Source organism: Carlito syrichta, unplaced genomic scaffold (genome assembly GCF_000164805.1).
Source record: "Carlito syrichta isolate Samal-C Ts95f unplaced genomic scaffold, Tarsius_syrichta-2.0.1 Scaffold309276, whole genome shotgun sequence".
Taxonomy (NCBI): Eukaryota; Metazoa; Chordata; class Mammalia; order Primates; family Tarsiidae; genus Carlito; species Carlito syrichta.
In genome coordinates, this window is record NW_007253372.1 from 1,445,898 (window position 1) to 1,465,413 (window position 19,516).

At 36.3% G+C, this 19,516-nt stretch overlaps 1 protein-coding gene across 2 annotated transcripts in view; it reads right to left on the reverse strand.

Annotated features, from left to right (window-relative positions):
* Positions 1-19,516, reverse strand: part of HACE1 (HECT domain and ankyrin repeat containing E3 ubiquitin protein ligase 1) — a 100,506-nt gene that overhangs the window by 7,742 nt on the left and 73,248 nt on the right. For both annotated transcript variants that reach the window (XM_008067055.2, XM_021717090.1), the window contains 3 exons: positions 9,274-9,405; positions 4,025-4,123; positions 3,668-3,738 (listed from right to left, as the gene is read on the reverse strand). In XM_008067055.2, the coding sequence (XP_008065246.1) occupies positions 3,668-3,738; positions 4,025-4,123; positions 9,274-9,405 (302 nt within the window). The remainder of the gene's footprint in view (positions 1-3,667; positions 3,739-4,024; positions 4,124-9,273; positions 9,406-19,516) is intronic.

Genomic DNA, 19,516 nt, shown 5'->3' on the forward strand with positions numbered 1-19,516 from the left:
GTGAGACTCCAACTCAAAAAAAAAAAAAACTTAAGACTTTCTACAAGATTCCAAATAGACTGAAGGTTTTTGAAAGGTGGGCTCCTCAGCCTGAGGGTGAAGCTTAGCTCTGTGGAGTTTTCCCTCGGTGTCCTTAGCTTCTACTACTTACCCACAGCCTTCACCTCCATTCAAAAGGATTTGCCACACTTCAGACCAGTTAAATAATCAACAGTGCCATTCTTTTCAGCACTGCCAACAATGACTATACTATTTAAACAGGAGAGGCACTGTATATTACCAATTCTAGTGTTTTTTTTTCTTTTGTTTTTGTCTACCAGAACAGCAATTTAACAGATATTTCAGTACTAAAAAACTTGAATAAATATTTTCTGTATCTTAAAGATTCACACTGGCCAAACCATGGAGAAAATATAATTCATTAAATGGCACTAAGGCATTTTTGTTAAAAAAAAAAACAAAAGAGCCCTACCTCACAACATAAACCAAAATTAAGTCCAGATGGCCTAAAAATTGGAAAGTAAAAACTGAAACTACAAAAAGTTACAGAAAAAAATGTAGATAAACATACATATAATCTTGGGAATAGGGAAGGGTCTACAAAAACCACAAAAGAAAGCAGTGATAACTGGCTTGGCAACACAGAAATTTTAAACTTTCATGTTATAAATTTAAGTTACATGGAAATCTACATATTTAACTTAATAATGTTAAAATGCAAATGATAAGCTGGAAAAAATATCTGCAGAGTTAACATCATCAGTATATAAAAAACACAAAATCAAATTTTAAAAAGTGACTGGAATACTGAGCAAAGAATAAAGAAAAGCAAATACATCTCACATAAAATTACATACATGACAAGAAATTATCTGAAGATAAAAACAATTAGGGGAGAAGGGAGGGACAAAAAAAATGATTAAACCCTGTATGGAGAAAATGAAAGGAGTAAGTCCTCTCATTCTCTGCTAATATCAATACTGATATCTTTCTGGAAGGTATATGAACAATATGTATCAAGGTTGCATAAATTTACATACTCATATTCAAAAACTTCCCTTCTAAGAATTTATCCTCAGACCCTGAACATTTACCATAATACTATAAAAAAGAGACTGGCAGTCACGGCATACTGCCAGGGGAGGGAGGGAGGCACACATCAGTAAGGGCACCTGATCTCAAGCCAAGCGAAGTGAGGACCAAAGGGAGGTCCAAACTTTACCTGTACGATGACTACTTGTATACCTAATCCTGAATTGTACCACACATCTTTAAAGTTAAAAGAAAAATCCACTGGCTATACCTTAGTATTATGTTATTAAATTACACAAACATTAAAGCAGTGTTAAACAAATAAAATTGCAAAATCAAAAAAAGAATTTAATCTATATAATCAGACAAGGATATAAGTACAAGAATTCCTTTTTAGTACAGTATTGTTGATAAATGAAAAATTTAGCAATAAAGGACCAATTAAAAGAAGTCCAAGTCGGGCTCGGTGGCTCAGCCTGTAATCCCGCGCTTTGGGAGGCTGAGATGAGTGGACTGCCTGAGCCCGCGGGTTCGAGACCCGCCTGGGCAACTTGGTGAGACCTCATCTCTACAATAAATCAAAAAATTAGCCGGGCATGGTAGCACACGCCTGTAGTTCCAGCTACTGGAAGGTTGAGGCGGAAGGATCGCCGGAGCCCCAGTAGGTCAAGACTGCGGTGGCCGGGAGCAGCCACTGCACTCCAGTCTGGGTGACAGAGTGAGACTCCAACTCAAAAAAAGAAGTCCATAAATAGGAAAGTAGACAACCATTTTAAAAAATTACAGGGGTCTATAAATGAAACCATATTTAATAATATATTGCTAAATTTTAAAAAAGTTATAAAATAACAATGGTTTTAAAAGCAGAAATTTACATATGTGAGAAAATTTCTAAAAGAATAACCAAAGTGTTATCAGTGATTTTTTTTTTAAAAGAACTGAGATTAGAGGCTGGGCACAGTGGCTCATGCCTGTAATACCAGCACTTTGGGAGGCCGAGGCAGGAGGATTGCTTGAGTCCAGGAGTGCAGACCAGCCTAGGAAACATAGCAAAACCTCAACTCTACAAAAATAAAAATAAAAAAGTTAGCCAGTCACGATGGCATGCACCTATAAGTTCCAGCTACTTGGAAGGCAGAGGCAGAAGGATTGCCTGAGTCCAGAAGTTGAGGCTGTAGTGAGCTATGATTGTACCACTGCATTCCAACCTGGGCAACAGAGTGAGAGCCTGACTCAAAAAAAAAAAAAAAAAAAAATTGAAATTAGAAGTGATTTTTTTCCACCTTGTCTGAACTGTTTAAGCTACCTATACAGAAAATATAATTATTGCTTAATTCTTTTTACTAAATTAGAGTATTCCTTGGCACTCAGAGGCCAAAAAACAAAAACACAACAATAAGGTTTCGTTTTGTATCTTTTACTCTACAACTGGTTGATAGTCATGTTTTATTTATTCTTTAAAATTAGGTTTGTAGTGCCACTCCACACTATTTCTGTAGTTATACAGTTGAAAGATAAAATAAATAAAGTCAATGGTAACTGTGGTTACCTCTAAATAGTGATATTACTCAATGAGATTTTTGTTTTCTTCTATTTTCCATTTTTGAAACTTTCTATAATGGTTATGTACTACTTTTAAAATAAGAAAATGGTCTTTAAAAATTACATATATGCTGGGCTTGGTGGCTCAGCCTGTAATCCCGCGCCTTTGGAAGGCTGAGGTGAGTGAATTGCCTGAGCCCGCGGGTTCGAGAACCGCCTGGGCAGCAAGACCTCATCTCTACAATAAATCAAAAAATCAGCCGGGCGTGGTAGCGCATGCCTGTAATTCCGGCTACTTGGAAGGCTGAGGCAGAAGGATTGCCTAAGCCCAGCAGGTCATATATATATATATATAAAAAAATTATATATATGTGCATTTTATATAGATACACACACTCATAATTATGATTTTAAACATGCAGAAAAATAGAGAAGTAAGTATATCAAATTGTTTATAATGGGTATTGCTAATGGGTTTTGGTTTTTCTTATTCTAATTTTCTGAGTTTTCCAGCTTTCCTAGAAGAAATATGTGCATTTATAATGAAAAAACTGAACTACATTTTATAAGTTAGAATAAAACTGATAAAATTCTAAGTTATCAAAATGAAAATCAGAGTTTTTTCTTATACATCTTTCAGAAATATAAGTTAAAAGGTTAAATCATCTAGTTTTCTAATATTTAATGGGTTCCAAAAGTGGATTTTTCAAAGAAGTTTGGTAGCACAAATTATATATTAGGCCATGAATCTTGACACTTTAAAGTTCAATACGAATTACAGAAAAATGCTGTGTATGAGTAGTAGACAGTGTGCTAAGTTATCCAGGGCAAACTGACTAGACCTGCTATTAAACTAAACAGAAACTTACCTACCTGCAGAATGAAAAGATTGGTTTTTAATACATTAAATAAGCATTTAGTGAGCACTATTTATAACATTTATCTTTAATATCTAAGTAACTCTTCATTACTTAAAATTGTGGAAAAGGAAGATACTGGCATTTCAGAGTAATAATTCTTCATTTTGGTTATCGCTAAGCCATTAAAATGGAATATATTAAATTCTTTCCATATATCATAAAACAATTCTTACCTGCCAGTAACAAACTGCAAGAGAAGAACTCGCTCCTCTTGAGTAATGTCTTCCACAACTTCCCAGAACCACTAGCAACAACAACAACAAAAACAACAAGAACTTAGTTCATGTTTCAGGCAACTGTAGATTTCTTAATGCCAGAGAAAAATGCAATATTCATAAAGTATTTTAATCTATGAAACTCATTTATCAAAAATGATTTCATACAAAGCTTTCATATGCAATATTCCCACAGGAATAATTTAGGAAATACTTTACTTTGTTAATTAATGTAGGTTTTCATCCAATAGTGCTGAAAGCTTACAAAATTAAATGGCAACTTTAACTTCATTCTAACCTCTAGAGAAATTTTACCTGAATAACTGGATCTTCTCTTTCATAGCCACTTGTGTATTCTGTATTTTTTATCCAATCACTCACATCAATTTCTGGCATGCCAGAAAGCAGTAGCTCCTTTGAGGAAGAAGAAAAATATTTCAAGAATCTTCTTTGGGAAAAAATGTTATTACATTTAAATGGTAAATTTACTTTAATTAGAAACCAATTTAATATAAAACTGATATTCTTTGTGACAATTCCTGCATGTCATCAATAGCAAGCATGACATGGGAGAGAATCCTAGATACTGATAATCTCAAATATTATGAGATGTGGAGATATTTTCATATTGATACAATTTAATTAAAACATGAGACTGAAATTTACATTTTTATATACAAGTTTATATATGCAATAATTTTATGCACATTATTTTTTATTATTCTTTGCAGATTTGTTAAAAATCTATAAGGAAACAGCATTCTTTTTAATTTTTTAAATTTTTTTTGGAGTTGAGATCTCACTCTATCACCCAGGTTGGAGTACAGTGGCATGATTACAGTTCACCGAAGCCTCGACTCCTAGGCTCAGGCCACCATTCTGCCTCAGCCTCCTAGGTAAATGGGCCTACAGGGGCGTGCCACCATACCTAGCTAATTTTTTGTAGAAATAAAGTCTTGCTACGTTACCTAGTCTGGTCTCAAACTCCTAGGCTAAAGCAATTGTCTCACTTCCGGCCCCAAAGTGATGGGATTACAGGTGTGAGCCAGCAGGCCCAGCAGAGAGACAGCATTCCCAAGAGGAGAGTGAAAATGAAGAATTTATCAATTAAACAAGAAAAAGATCATCAAGAAATCCCTATCACGAGGGAAAAATGAGATAATATAAAACATTATTATTTAGGAAAAAACATTTAGAACTCTATTCCGGAAAAATTTGGATCCTTTAAAGTCAACTTTCCCAGAAGTCAGGAAAAAAATGCACTTTTCTTTTCTTTTTTTTTTTTTTTTGAGTTGGAGTCTCACTCTGTCGCCTAGACTGGAGTGCAGTGGCCGCTCCCGGCCACCGCAGCCTCGACCTGCTGGGCTCCTGCGATCCTTCCGCCTCAGCCTTCCAAGTAGCTGGAACTACAGGAACGCGCTACCACGCCTGGCTAATTTTTTGATTTATTGTGGAGATGAGGTCTCACCAAGTTGCCCATGCGGGTCTCGAACCCGCAGGCTCAGGCAATCCACTCATCTCAGCCTCCCAAAGCGCGGGATTACAGGCTGAGCCACCGAGCCCAGCCCTAATGACTCGATAGATTTGTTTTTTCCAGGAAGAATATCAAATAAACATACAAAATCTCAATCATATAACTAAAAATGAAATGAATGGAAAAGCATTTGCCACCACATTTTCAAAGGAAAAAAAGAACATGAAAAGAGCTCGTCCATATCTCTTCATCAGTCCATATTTCACAGGTGGACATTGCTTACATCATCAGCTGATGCAGGACTCACCCACGCTTAAACTGACAGGGGAGAACATCATGGTTTGTTATTACAGTGATGTAGATACAACGTGATTCAAAATTACGTCTCCTTAGGAACAACTACTCATAACATATACACGACCTTGTACCCTGAACAAGGTTAATATAATGTGAAGTCTGAGAACTCTCAGGTGCTTCTGAGGTTTATTCAGAGGGTCTAAGAGGTTCTCTCTTTTCCAACTTATCTGTGTGGGGTTAGATTTTCTTCATATATTTCAACTACACAACATATTAGCACAGTTTATATGCAGAAGCAGCTATGAGAACCTACTTGTTTTCTTTTAAGCCAGACATTAAAGAAGAAATTTGCAAAAAATGTAAAAACACTACTCTTCCCACTATTTTTGTTTTGTTTCAGAAAATACAGTTTTCATTTTGTGTTATCTATTTTAATCTGTAATGGATTTTTATTTTTGTATGAATAAAATATTTTACATTTCTATTCCAATTTTAAGTATAGTAAATATTCATGTATACAACCCACATAAATAAAAAATTCTTGTTGTAAAGGACCTAAGACTTAAAGTTTCAAAACTGCTAGTAAGGTATGTTTTAGTGCTCCTTACCACAGTATAAAATGCTCTTACTGAATGAAGACAGTCTAGTTAGACTCCATCCACCCCCCCAAATACATTTTCCACCTTGCTTTGCACCTCAGACCGCCTCCTTTGCCTGCTGGCTGGAGTTGGGTTTGGAGGGTGTTCTCTGCTCCCTCTCTACTTCAGCACCTAATCTTTGCAGTAGCCAGGGCTCCTCAACTCTGGCTACTACCAGGTAGCCCCTCCTGGGCAGCTCAGGCTCTCACAGAACTCCTCACAATAATTCCTCCACCTGTATCTTCAGTCAGTCTTAGGCATGATAAAGGTTTTCCATTGTTGTCAGTCTCTAAAGTCTCACCAGACCTGGTTTATTCTGAACACTGGCCACGACTCTGTAACAGTCCCTTTGTTAAAGTTTTGATATCTGAACCACCTGGGGAAATTCTGTTCCCCATTAGGACCCTGATACAGATCTGCCAAAAGAAGGAAGTAGGGATGCATTTTACATGTTTCTTATAATTCATGAGTTTAATCTTTTTCCCTTCCAGGCTGAAGATAAACTTTTAATAATACTAAGTATGCTTTCAGTATTCATAATTATGAACAAAAATGACTAAAACTATATTCTGAAGAAATATGGAGCACTTCATGAAAATTACATTATTTGTTATGATTTTTGTGAAGAGGAAGAAAAATCTTTATTATCCCATTTAACAACTGGGCCAAAAAAGGTTACTAAACTGACTGATGCAAACAAACTACTAGACAAAATGGGAATTCTACAATCAATGGTACATGTAACAAAAATATTTTAAGTCCCAATCAATAATTTACTTTTTTTAAAAAATGCAAAAAAAAATTGAATTCATCTGCCAGAACTGGGTATAAGGTATATAACCCAAACAAATGGTCAGAAACTAAATCATGCAAGTATTCATAGCCATCAGCTTACCTAGTATTCACACGACTCAATGTTTTCATATTTTGGTGCCATTATGGAAAAATCCATAGGCAATACAGCATGAGAGAACAGTCCCTAAGCATCTCTTGACTCATGGCTGCTGCCTGTCTACAATAGATGAATATTATCTCCAGTTCAGGACACTGGAGCTACTAGATACCTTATCTTCACTAAAACTCTGGAATTTAACCCCAATTTTTTAGCTCAGATGTACATATCTAGCTTAGATGCTTACATCAAATTTTTTAAAGTTTCCTCTCTTGGTGTAGCTTAGCCCTTTCCTATGAAAGACACAAAGTCACACAAAAGGTTCTAAAACCAAGCAAGTCCTATGTATTTACTCATGCTACTGAGAAGCAGTGTGGCAACACTGATGAAGAGATTGGACTCTAGGATCAGAAACAAGCGTTAATAACCTGATTCTAATACACGCTCTGTGACCATGAGCAAGTTCCTTACCTTCTCTGGCCTAGTTTTCTCATCTGTAAAAGGGGTCTAATACCTCAGAGATTTGTTGTGAAAATTTTAAAAGCTAATACACACAAAGTTCCTGGCAAGAACAGTCTAGATAGACAGGCCTTGCTGGGTTTCCCCACCAGTCTATTAACATCATACCCTTTTGTCCAATGACACTTCCACATGACTGACCATACTCTGTTGAACCTAAACATAAAAATGGATAATTTCCCCTGTATTTTTGGGTCTTCATTCTGAAGGTTCCACATACACACATTAAATAAATGTGTATGCCTCTTCTATTAATCAATCTGCCTCATGTCAGTGATTTTCAGTGAACCTTTAGGGGGCCAAGAGTCGTGGCCCCACAGGGACATGAGAGGGACATGTGAGATGCTGGGATTTCTGTTTCTTTACCTAGGTGCTGATTTCTTGGGCGTGTTTCAGTTTCGGAAAATTCATCAAGCTTTATAAATACACATTTATGATGTGTGTACTTTTTCTTTATATATACATGTATATATATATATGATAATCTGATGAAAAGTTTTAAAAACTTATCCATATCATAAATTATAAGGCAAAGTTTTCATCATTTATTTTTATTGTTGCTATTTGTGTTTTACAAGTACATATACATAAGTCCAGAAAATGATGTAATTATCTGTTTTGAACTTCAAAAGGTTAATTAGTTCAAGTACAACAGAAAAGGTCAGATTTCAGTCATATCTAATAATAGCTCAAGTACTCCTCCATTTTTGAATGCTAAAAAGAACTTCTATTATTACATTAAAAACTAGATGAATCTATGCCAATTGAAGCCATTAATTGTACAACTAAAAACAACATAAGAACATCAAAACTTACATTTAATAGACCTAAGTCACAAAAAACTTCAAAACTAACTAGCAAATTTTGCTCAATACTATACCAATATATTATGAGTGATGTATATACATATTGTACATATGTATAAAATTAAAGTTATATATCACTGTAAGTCGTATATTAAAATGAAAGGCATAGGGTAAAATTTTATGAGACAGAATAAAATACAAAAAATATTTTTCCACTGATCTGGAATTTACAATTCCAAATTATGACTTTTTAAATAAGAAAGCAGTTATCTCTATTTAAAATAATTGTGTTTTATTAATGATTTAGACAACTCAAAGTGTTTGAAAATAATTTATTACCAGTAACAAAAGAGAAAAAAGAATATAAAATTAGCAATCCCGTGAGATAACAGCAAAAGAAAGGCAAATTAAAGGAAAAAAACCAAAACATTCATTAGGGACTAAGGGACTGTAAAGACTATGGACTCTACATAGGTTGGAAAGGGAGAATCACAAAATTATGTCTCTGGCAAAAGAAGAAACCAGAGAACACAAACAGAATAAACAACACAAAAATCTTGTAATTCTTTTTGGAAGTACAAGAAGTTAGTATCTTTTACTTCATGTAGCCAAATTAAAAATTCAGAAATACTGTGAAATACTGCTTATGGGAAGACTGGCCTTCTACATCTCCTAGGCAGAAGAAAGAGAAACATACTCCATTTTTGTTTATTATGACCTCATCCCATTTCACATTAAGGAACTGCTAATCCAGTTATTATGCCTAAGCAAAGCACAAACCCAAATCTCGTAACAAACCTCTAGAAATGCACATTAAACTATAAGTTCTCATAATACATTATTCCATTCCCGATAATACTCCAAAATCATTTCTGAATTACACCAAACTGCAGTTTTGTGTTGTTGTGCAACGACAAAAGAACAGACGTTTTCCTTACCAATTCATACTCATCAAAAAGTTGTATGAGGGAAGGTGGGATGAACATATGAAAGCCCTGCAGGAAAGCATTGATCTGAGGCTGAATAGCTCTTGTCATTCGAAGTTCAGTAACAAGTTGGACGTACTCCGCCTAGAGAAAAAGAAATTTTTAAAAAATTTTCCATTCTTAAAATGTTGATATGATCACTTCTCACTTAAGAGGTAAAAGCTTCAGCTGAAAAACAATTTATACCTTTGCAAAAGTTTTTTTATTAAAAAATTGTGTATTTATTCTTAAATTTTTTTAATTTTTAATTTTGAAGATGTGGGGTACAATTCAGAGAGTTAGATATACAAATGTTCATTATGCAGGTAACCTTTGTTGATGAGGTGTTGCCCCTCCCCCCCAGGGGGAGTTTCCCACTACTTCCAATCCCTTTCTTATAGTATTATGATAATTGTTCAAGGTCCACTTATGAGTGAGAACATGTGGTTACTCAGTTCTTCATTTCATAACAAGAGTACCTGAACAATGAACACTTGTAAACCTAATCGTGAACTGTACCCCACATCTTTAAAATTAAACAGTTTTTTAAAAGAGTATAAGTTTAAAATAAATTTGGCACCATATTCATAATGTCGGCAAACCAGTAAACCACCATTCACTATGCTGTTTAGGCCAGAATCCTAGGCCAGAATCCTAGAGAATCAATCACCATGGTTTCACTCACATCCTATGTCAGCTGGTGCTTACAGATCTACCTTTTAAAAATATTCTCAATCTGACCTTTCCCTACCACCTGCACTCCCGGCATGCTGGTCTAAGCCATCACCATTTCTCACCTGGATTACTGCAACAGCTGGTGTCCCTCTTTCCATTTTTGTCACTGTACTGCTTCTCCTCCATACTATAACCACAATGACACATATAATCCAGATCAGGTAACTCCCCTACTCAGAATCCTACAATGACTTCCCATGACACTTGGGAGTAAATGCAAGTCTTTCCTAGTCGTTAAGGCCATAAATAATCTGGCCTCTTCCTTGCTCTCTGATCTCCCCCTAGATCACTCACTCAATTCTAGTTTCACTGGCCTTCTAACTATTCCCCAAACACAGTTTGTTCAAGCCTCAGTGTCTTCATACTTCCACTGAAACGTTTTATCAGAATATAGTCTCTGTCGGCAGGGGTTTTGTTTTGGGTATCAGTATATAACCCCAGCTCTTAAAAAGTGGCTGCCCCTTCATAAGTGTTCAACAAATATGTGATAAATGCATACATCCATCAAATTCACTTACACATACTTAAAAGTTAATCAAATGACTCATTTTAGCATGGCCAATTCAATCCTGAATTAAGTTAAGCTATTTTCACACATTTTATTTTAAAATACATCATCATCATAGAAAATACTGTCATTTAAAATATAACTAGTAATTAAAAACTGCATTTTGGCTTAGTCCAAAATGAATTCTCTCATATCTATATAACAGAGGTGCCAAAAAATACATACATTTTAAGAGATGTTTGCCATAATCAAAAGTATCAAGATGCTAATGGTAACCACTGTGAGCCCCTCTTGAAATTGTAGAAGTCAAATGTAACTTGCATTCCTCTTATTGAGTATTACAATTTTTTTTTTTTGAGTTGGAGTCTCCCTCCATCGCCCAGACTGGAGTGCCGTGGCCGCTCCCGGCCACTGCAGCTTCGACCTGCTGGGCTCCGGCGATCCTTCTGCCTCAGCCTTTCAAGTAGCCGGAATTACAGGCACGCGCTACCACACCCAGCTGAGTTTTGATTTACTGTAGAGATGAGGTCTCGTCAAGTTGCCGGGGCGGGTCTCGAACCCACGGGCTCAGGCAGTCCACTCACCTCAGCCTCCCAAAGCGCGGGATTACAGGCTGAGCCACCGAGCCCGGCTGAATATTACAATTTTAATAGTTTCTTTCTGTCTTTAAAAAAATAAGAGAACACACACACACACACACACACACACACACACACACACATAAACTCTATCAGGTGTTATCATTTATATATTTTTAAATTACTTCTAAGTGAAACTTTGTGAGTTAAAAGCAATATGCTATACAGGTATATATTCCCACCTGCTAGAAATGAATACTCGAAACCCACAGGGGAGAAAGCCTGTTTTAGCTTTCTTCTTTCATTCTTCCTTTACACTAATCTGATGGATGTTCAAAAACGAACCAGGAAAAAAAAAGAAAAGACACACAACCACCAGGCACAGCGCCAGTAAGCTCTAGATACCTGCTGCCTATGAATTCTCCATACTTCTCAGAGCTACAAAGTGTCACAGTGGATTCCTCACAGCTCTCCACAAACCCTATGTGGTTCCCAGTGCAATGTGGCACAAAGAAAACTACTATCTCTGCTATTCAATCTACTCCCAACCCCAAATCTCACTCCCCCCAACAAAAGGTGGGAAGGTTTTTCTCCACTTTATAGAAATTAATCAGTTACTACAAGTTCCACACAGACAGTGACCACAGAGTGGTAGACAGAAATGTGTACCAAACAATCAAACAGAAATATATACTAAATTTCCAGGGTCCAACCTGAGAAATAACATTTATAAAACATTTCCAAGTAATGACAGCTCTATTTCCGCATTAGCATATGATTATCTTTTAGTTTATGTCTTACTGTCACTATGAGTGTTTACTGGATGTACTAAAATTTTTCAGTCTCATTCACTCATTAATCAAACACTTATAAGTTTAAGGTACTATATAAGACTCTATCTTTCCTTCTTCCCAAGGGGTGATGGCCTTATAACCTTAAAGTGTAATTCAATAATAACTGTTCAAGATCTTAAATTATGAAGCATGAAGAGAAAAGATCTGTGAATTACTCAAGTGAACTGTACCTATTTTAACTGCATTCCATTATCTATCAGAATAGTATACATTCTTTTTTAACCAATTAATTCCTACAATTTCTTCCTACATTCTACTTTTTTAAAATTAATGTTACAAATATAATAATCTTTCACCACTTTATCTTCTATTCCTTTTAATATTATTTTCCACACTTATTTCAATAACTGTCTACAGTTATTGATACTAATTTGTGTCAATCAGCTCCTCCACATCCCAGTCTTAATACTAATTAAGTAATTTAAATATGAATGGCAGCTTAACTACATTATTTTTTAGTAAAGTAAAAAAAGTTCTAGCCATCAGAATCCCTTGAGTTGTTCAGTAATATGAGAGCTTCCCAAATAGATAACTGTGAAAGATGACTGTGCCTAACAGAAAAACCTAAATCAAACTGCTTCTGATGTTTCTCTGCCTCCTGATATGGTACACCTTCAAAGAGAATAACACATCTTCTTGACAACATTCACTACTGTTACCCACTTGTGTTGTAAAGAAAAACACTGGCTACATTTTCATTATCTATGAAAGTACCCAAGTGGCTTTATGTCCCTGGGTAACTATTCCAAGTATCATATATATGCTTTAAGGAAACAATGCAGAAACGTAGAAAATGGTAAATCCACAAAACACTGACACAGATTTGCATGATAAAACGTAAAGTCTAAAATCTCATTTTGGGATGGGCTCAGTGGCTCGTCCCTTTAATCTCAGCACTTAGGGAGGCCAAGAAGGGAGAATAGCTTGAGCCCAGGAGTTCAAGACCAGACTGGGCAGCACAGAAAGACCTTATCTCTACAAAAATAAAAAATTAGCCAGGCTTAGTCATGTGGTCCTGTAGTCCCAGCTACTCAGGAGGCTGAGGCACAAGCATTGCCTGAGCCCAGGAGGTCAAGGCATGATAGTGTCACTGCACTCCAGCCTGGGTGACAGAGTGAGACTACGACTCCAAAAAAAAAAGGAAAGAAAGAAAGAAGAATATTCAAGGGAAAAAAATAGATGGCTACATCTGTATTGAACATGAACAGACATTTTTTCCCTTATTATTTCCTAAAGAATACAGTATAACAATTTACAGTCACATTGTGTTAGGTATTACAATTAATCTAGAGATGATTTAAAGCTGAGGGGAGGCTGTGCATAGGTTATATACAAATACCACACCATGTTCTATAAGGGACTTGATCCTGGAACCAAACTCCCCAGATATTTAGGGAGGACTGTATTTGAAGTGCTGAATATGTTACTAAGCTTGATTTAATTAATCCACATTGTATTCATCAGTCATAACTGTGTATCCCATACATATATACAACTATACTTTGTCAGTTTATTAGGTCGATGCATAAGACTGTAGTATCTGTTTTCAGTATGGCAACACTGCAGTGTTGGGAGTTTGTTTATTGTTTGTCATTTGGAGTGACAACGTTGTGCTTGTGAGCACAACCTGTACTTTGCAAATATGAAGTAAGGGCTATTTGTAGGATAAAGAAGATGGAATGTCAAGTGGAAAAAAATGAACACTTCCAATAAACTATTCTGTTTGAGTTTAACAAAGAAGTAAAGGCAGCAGAGGTGGCTGGAAACACTTGTGCTATGTGCAGGAAGAATGCCATTGGGGAAAGCATGTCAAGAAAATGGTTTTGTCATTTCAGAGGACCACTTTGACCTGAGTGATTCTCCATGTCAAGAAGACCATCAGGCTTTGATAAGACCATTTAAACACTTTAATCCATGATGATCCAACCTGAGAATTGGCAAATGTGATGAACTGTGATCAGTTAATCATGGTATGACATCTGCATCTGCAAGTGAAAAGTGCTGCTAACTTATGCATCAACGATTAAAAAATAAAAATTTTAAAAAGAAAAAGGGTTGAAAAGTTGGCAGCAGAATCTTTTATCCCCAACAGATGGCACAACCTATACAGTAATCTGCTGCCACCTGAGTTTTGTTGCTAGTTCCTTAAGGGCATAATATACAAGATGTTATAGAACCAGATTAGGGAATGAACCATGCTTAAAAAACATGCAAAAAGGTATGTTAGTATATAGAAATATTTTAACCTAGAAAGCTTCAGCATAGAAACAAGAACAATAATAAAAAAGAGTCTTAGCAACTTTTTTCCAGTGTCACCTCTGAGCATGATCACTGACAAAAGATAGGTAAATGAAAAGCAACTGCAAAGGGAAATGATAAAAGCACTAAGACCAAGGAAACTCTACTTTCAGACATTATGTTCCAGTTAAATTACATGTCTCATTACAGATACACTATCAATAATCTCCTAATCTTCTGGATATGTGGAATGAATAAACATGGCCTCTCAAAGATCTTCCGTAACATTTCAAATTCTTTTCACGCTTTTAACCTAAATTATGTCTTCTTATAAGGGGACCCGGGGTGTTAAAAACTGACACATTTTTGGAGCTGTTTTCCTTCTTAAAAAATTTTGTTTATTTCTTGAAAGTATCTTAATAAACCATATTTACTTGAATAAACAACTTTCAACAGTCAGTGAAAGGAAGATGCTCTTTACTTCCCCTCTATGTAGACTGATGTAATTGGTCACATTTGCAGAACTGTTTGGTATGGTTGTGTGTAGCAATTAACAACTTTAATGCCACTATTATTGGCATGATTCTATTCACCATTTGACCATAAACCCTTTGGTAATAAAAGCTTCTTTTGTGGGTTAGTCTACTTTATTATTTTTGACGTGGTAGGTAATAGTTCTCACTGAAAACTCCTCCACTGAGAACTCAAAAGAATATCATGTTTCTTTTACATAAATAAGTAGATATAAGTAAAAGGAGAGGCATATTTTTATAATGTAACATTTTTCAGTAATTTATTCTTTATCAGTATGCCTATTTTTTTTTTTTTTTTTTGAGTTGGAGTCTCACTCTGTCGCCCAGACTGGAGTGCAGTGGCCACTCCCGGCCACCGCAGCCTCGACCTGCTGGGCTCTGGTGATCCTTCCGCCTCAGCCTTCCGTGTAGTCGGAATTACAGGCATGCGCTTCCACGCCTGGTTGATTTTTTTTTTTTGTCTTTATTGTAGAGATGAGGTCTCACTGCCCCAGGCGGGTCTCGAACCCGCGGGCTCAGGCAATCCACTCACCTCAGCCTCCCAAAGGCACGAGATTACAGGCTGAGCCACCGAGCCCGGCTAGTATGCCTATTTTTTAACATCACAAATTAGTTGCAAGCATTTAGTCTGATAAAAATCCTACCACTTCAGTTTCCCTAGAACAAATTCAGTCACTAAGTATAGTGATCCTTCCGGTTACCATTTTATATTTTGGTGATTTTTAACTGCATTTTAGAATATTCTATTTAAAATGCAAGGAAAAGTATGTTTTCCATGATGGCAATAAAATATTAAAAATCACCCAAACCCACCTAACAACACACATTTATACTCTATATGAAGAGTAGCCTTATACTATCTTTTTAAAAAGTTTTCAGAGTAACAAAAGAACTCGCATTGTACAGGTTGAGTATTACTTATTTGAAATTCTTGGGACCAGAAGTGTTTCGAATTTCAAAGGTTCTTGAAATTTGGGATATTTGCATAACATAATGAGATATCTTGGGAATGAGACTCAAGACTAAACATGAAATTAATTTGTTTCATACTTTATAACCATATATATATATATATATATATATATATGTTTTTGTTTTTTTTTTAAAAGCTGGATTTATTGAGACTGCAGAAAAGCTCTCACAGTGGGAGGGGACCCGGAGGGGTTGCCCTACCCAAAATTTTTAATAGTTTTGTGCATAAAACAAAGCTTGTGTACACTGAACCATCAGAAAGCAAAGGTGGCACTATCTCAGCCACCCATGTGATTATTTGGCACCATCAACATTTCTGATTGAATTTCCATGCCGCCAATAAGCAATCATTGTCTTAGGTTTATTTACACGTAAGTATTTAACAGTAAAAAATATGACATACCATTAATACAGTAAAAAAAATTATGTGTTCAGGATAGCTAAAGCAGCACAGGGGCTTCACCAAAATACCTACATCAGCTGTTAAACAACAGCAACAACTAGCAACGGCAAGCTTTCAGTCTCCATCTAGAATGCTGTTTTGATTAAAAGGCACTGTACACTGTACTTTATGTTTTAAGATAAGAATAAGCACCAGAAGCAGGTGAAAGACCAGGAAGTGGATCTTCTAGAGAGGAGGAGGCATTCTGCTGGATGGATTTTTAAAAATGTTTCCTCAAGAGTCATTTGCCACATTAACAGTTTTTGTCTTAAAAGTCTCTTTTGATTTTATCAGCCAATAGGATTTTTTGTTATTATGAATGTGCACTGCTCTAGTCCTTCAACAAGTTTATCACATATTTTCACCATTTCATCTATAGGCACGTTTTCTGCAGTGCTAATGATGTTATCTTCATCACTATTATCACAATCACCTTCATTAACAACTATTTCAGCTACTTCATCATCAGTCAATGAATGAGCAACTGGAGCCTTATTATCAATGTTAAGAACTTCTTCAATACCCATTTCTTTCAGCTTACTGATGAACTCCAAAGGTGTGTCTTGCATATATAAGGAGGTCAGGTACCATTTTTTTCCTCACCTGACATATGGATTCCTTCAAAGTCACCACCTTGTTCATCATCATCACTGAACACAGTCACAAGCCAGAGGTTGTGCCAGACATGCACAATTATATCTTTACTTGCTGTATTCCAAACGTTGGCAACAGAATATATGGCATCCTTCATGTTAAATTCCTTTTGAAAACCTTCCACACCCCCAACTCTTATTCACTGTTGCTTGTAAGCTTTTCAAGAAGGTATTTTTATATTTATTCTTCAATGATCTAAGGATCTCTTGGATACATGGCTGAATTAATGAAGTCACATTCAGGAGAAATCATATGGAATAAACGTTATTTTTTATGAGAATTTCAACTGGACGATGAGCACAATTGTCAAGAAATAACAAAATCTTGCAGTAATCATCCAGTCCAGTTTCCCTGCAGTGAGCACAAGCCACCAGTGCAAAATGATTATGAAGCCAATCAGAGATGTACTGGTGGCCCTTGCCTTTTTGTTAGCATAATAATGAACTGGTAAGAAATTAACTCCTCGAAAAGAATCAGGAAAAAAGCTTCTGCATATCCCAGCAATTTTACATTTATGCATGCCTGCTGCACTAGCATATCCCAGCATATTTATTCTGTCCTTGGCATCCTTAAATATGTAGAGACTGTATCACTGGCTTCTGTGTCTTTCTGAGGCAGTAAAGCCAAAAAAACACTGATGTTTCATGCATTATAGAGTTGTTCCGGTGTCAGATTTTCATCAGCAATGACACTGGCAAACTCATCAATGAATTTCTCCACCATTTTGGGATCATCAAATGCTTTATCACAATCTTTAAAAATGTAATACCACAATCTTTTCTTAAATTTGAGACCAGCCTATTAAACATTTACTGTTCTCTTCAATTTTCAGTTCACTGTGATAGATTTTTTTGCTTGTTTCATGATCAGCATTCAATTAAGTGGCATGAGTTCACTGTTAAACTAACAAATCCACTCTTTCAATACACAGTGAAGATCTTCATTTCTAGCTTTATGCAGTGTTTTTCTGTTTTTCACTTTATGCACAGAACTTCAACAGTTTATCCTCCAATTCTTTATGTCACACAGGGTAGTCATTTCAACGCCATAATACTGTATTCATTTCACACTCATACCACTGTCCAGTTTTTCCAACAGCTTGACTCTCTGGGCTATAGGTAAACATAAATATTTCCTCTTTTGCTTATCATTTTTACCCATAAGAGATCTGTAGGCCTTGCAGACATTTCCAACAACATCTTTACACCACAGAGCAGAACAAAGGAAAAAGGGAAAAACATCCACACTGAGTAATGCATGTAGGTCTTGGCCCCTGTGGGGCATTTCAGGGAACCTACCACTAGTACATCTAAACTGCAAATGCATCCTTTGTGAGTGTATCTGAAGGAATAGACAGTTGGGGAGTCCAGGCATGCAGGAAAAAGATATATCCAAGCAGAAGGGGCTCAGAGGTCTTTTTCCTTTAGGGACTCTGAATAAACTGTATGCTGTACATCTGCAACCTGTCACATGAGGTGAGGTAAAAAATTTGCTACTTGTGGTTTCATGTCAGTGCTCAAAAAGTTTCAGATTTTGGATTTTGGATTTTCAGATTAGGGATGCTCAACCTGTTTACTTTTCTAAAGATGCCAATAAGGCATCCACTTAAAGACAATAATATAGAGAACCAAGGCTGTATTTTGTACTTACATGTGCATTAAATGTATATGTGAAGTAGGTCAAGTGAAAACAGCAATAAAAATTTAACCATATCAAAATGAAGTAGGGAAAACATACTAAATTAGTATTTACTACTTTGTTCATTTTTTTTTTGCTTTAGTAACTAGGAGGCCTGGCAGCTATACTATCAGGCAGACCTGAATTTTTTTCTTTTTTTTTCTTTTTTTTTTGAGTTGGAGTCTCACTGGAGTGCAGTAGCCGCTCCCGGTCACCGCAGCCTTGACCTGCTGGAGCTCCGGCGATCCTTCTGCCTCAGCCTTTCAAGTAACTGGAACTACAGGCGTGCGCTACCACGCCCGGCTAATATTTTTTATTTTACAGTAGAGATGAGGTCTCGCCAAGTTGCCCAGGCGGGTCTCGAACCCGCGGGCTCAGGCAATTCACTCACCTCAGCCTCCCAAAGGCGAGGGATTATAGACTGAGCCACCAAGCCCGGCTGCAGACCTCAATTTAAACCAAGGGAAAACCAGCCACTAGTTTTGTGCTCTTGGGCAGCTATTCAACTTCTAAAGAAATACAGTGTTGTAGTCACTAGTGGGCTTGAAATTTATAGGCTGCATGGGTTCAAATCCCAGCTCCACCACATATTCATTATGTGGTTCTGGAGAAAGTGACTTAGCCCTCTATATACCTCAGTTTCCTCACCTGTAAAAATGGGTATCTATACCTTACAAGGTTGTTTCACTTAATACCCATAAGGCACTTCAAACAGTGTCTAGCACATTATAAAAACCTAACAAATGTCAGATGTTTTAATATTAAGGCTGTTTCCACACTGAATAAAGAGAAATAACTCTCTCAAAGCCTGTTATAGTAAATGAGAAACACATCAAGAACATAGTTCAAATACATAAAATACAAATTACTCAACAGGTAGTAGCTATTATCATCACTAGAAAATAATGATAATATTGATATCACAGTGATAAAGACGTTGATGAAAAGGAGGACGGCAACACTACCAGTCATTAGGTGACCAAATCCACAAAAGTGGCAGTCATCCTCTCTCTTTTTCAGCTTCC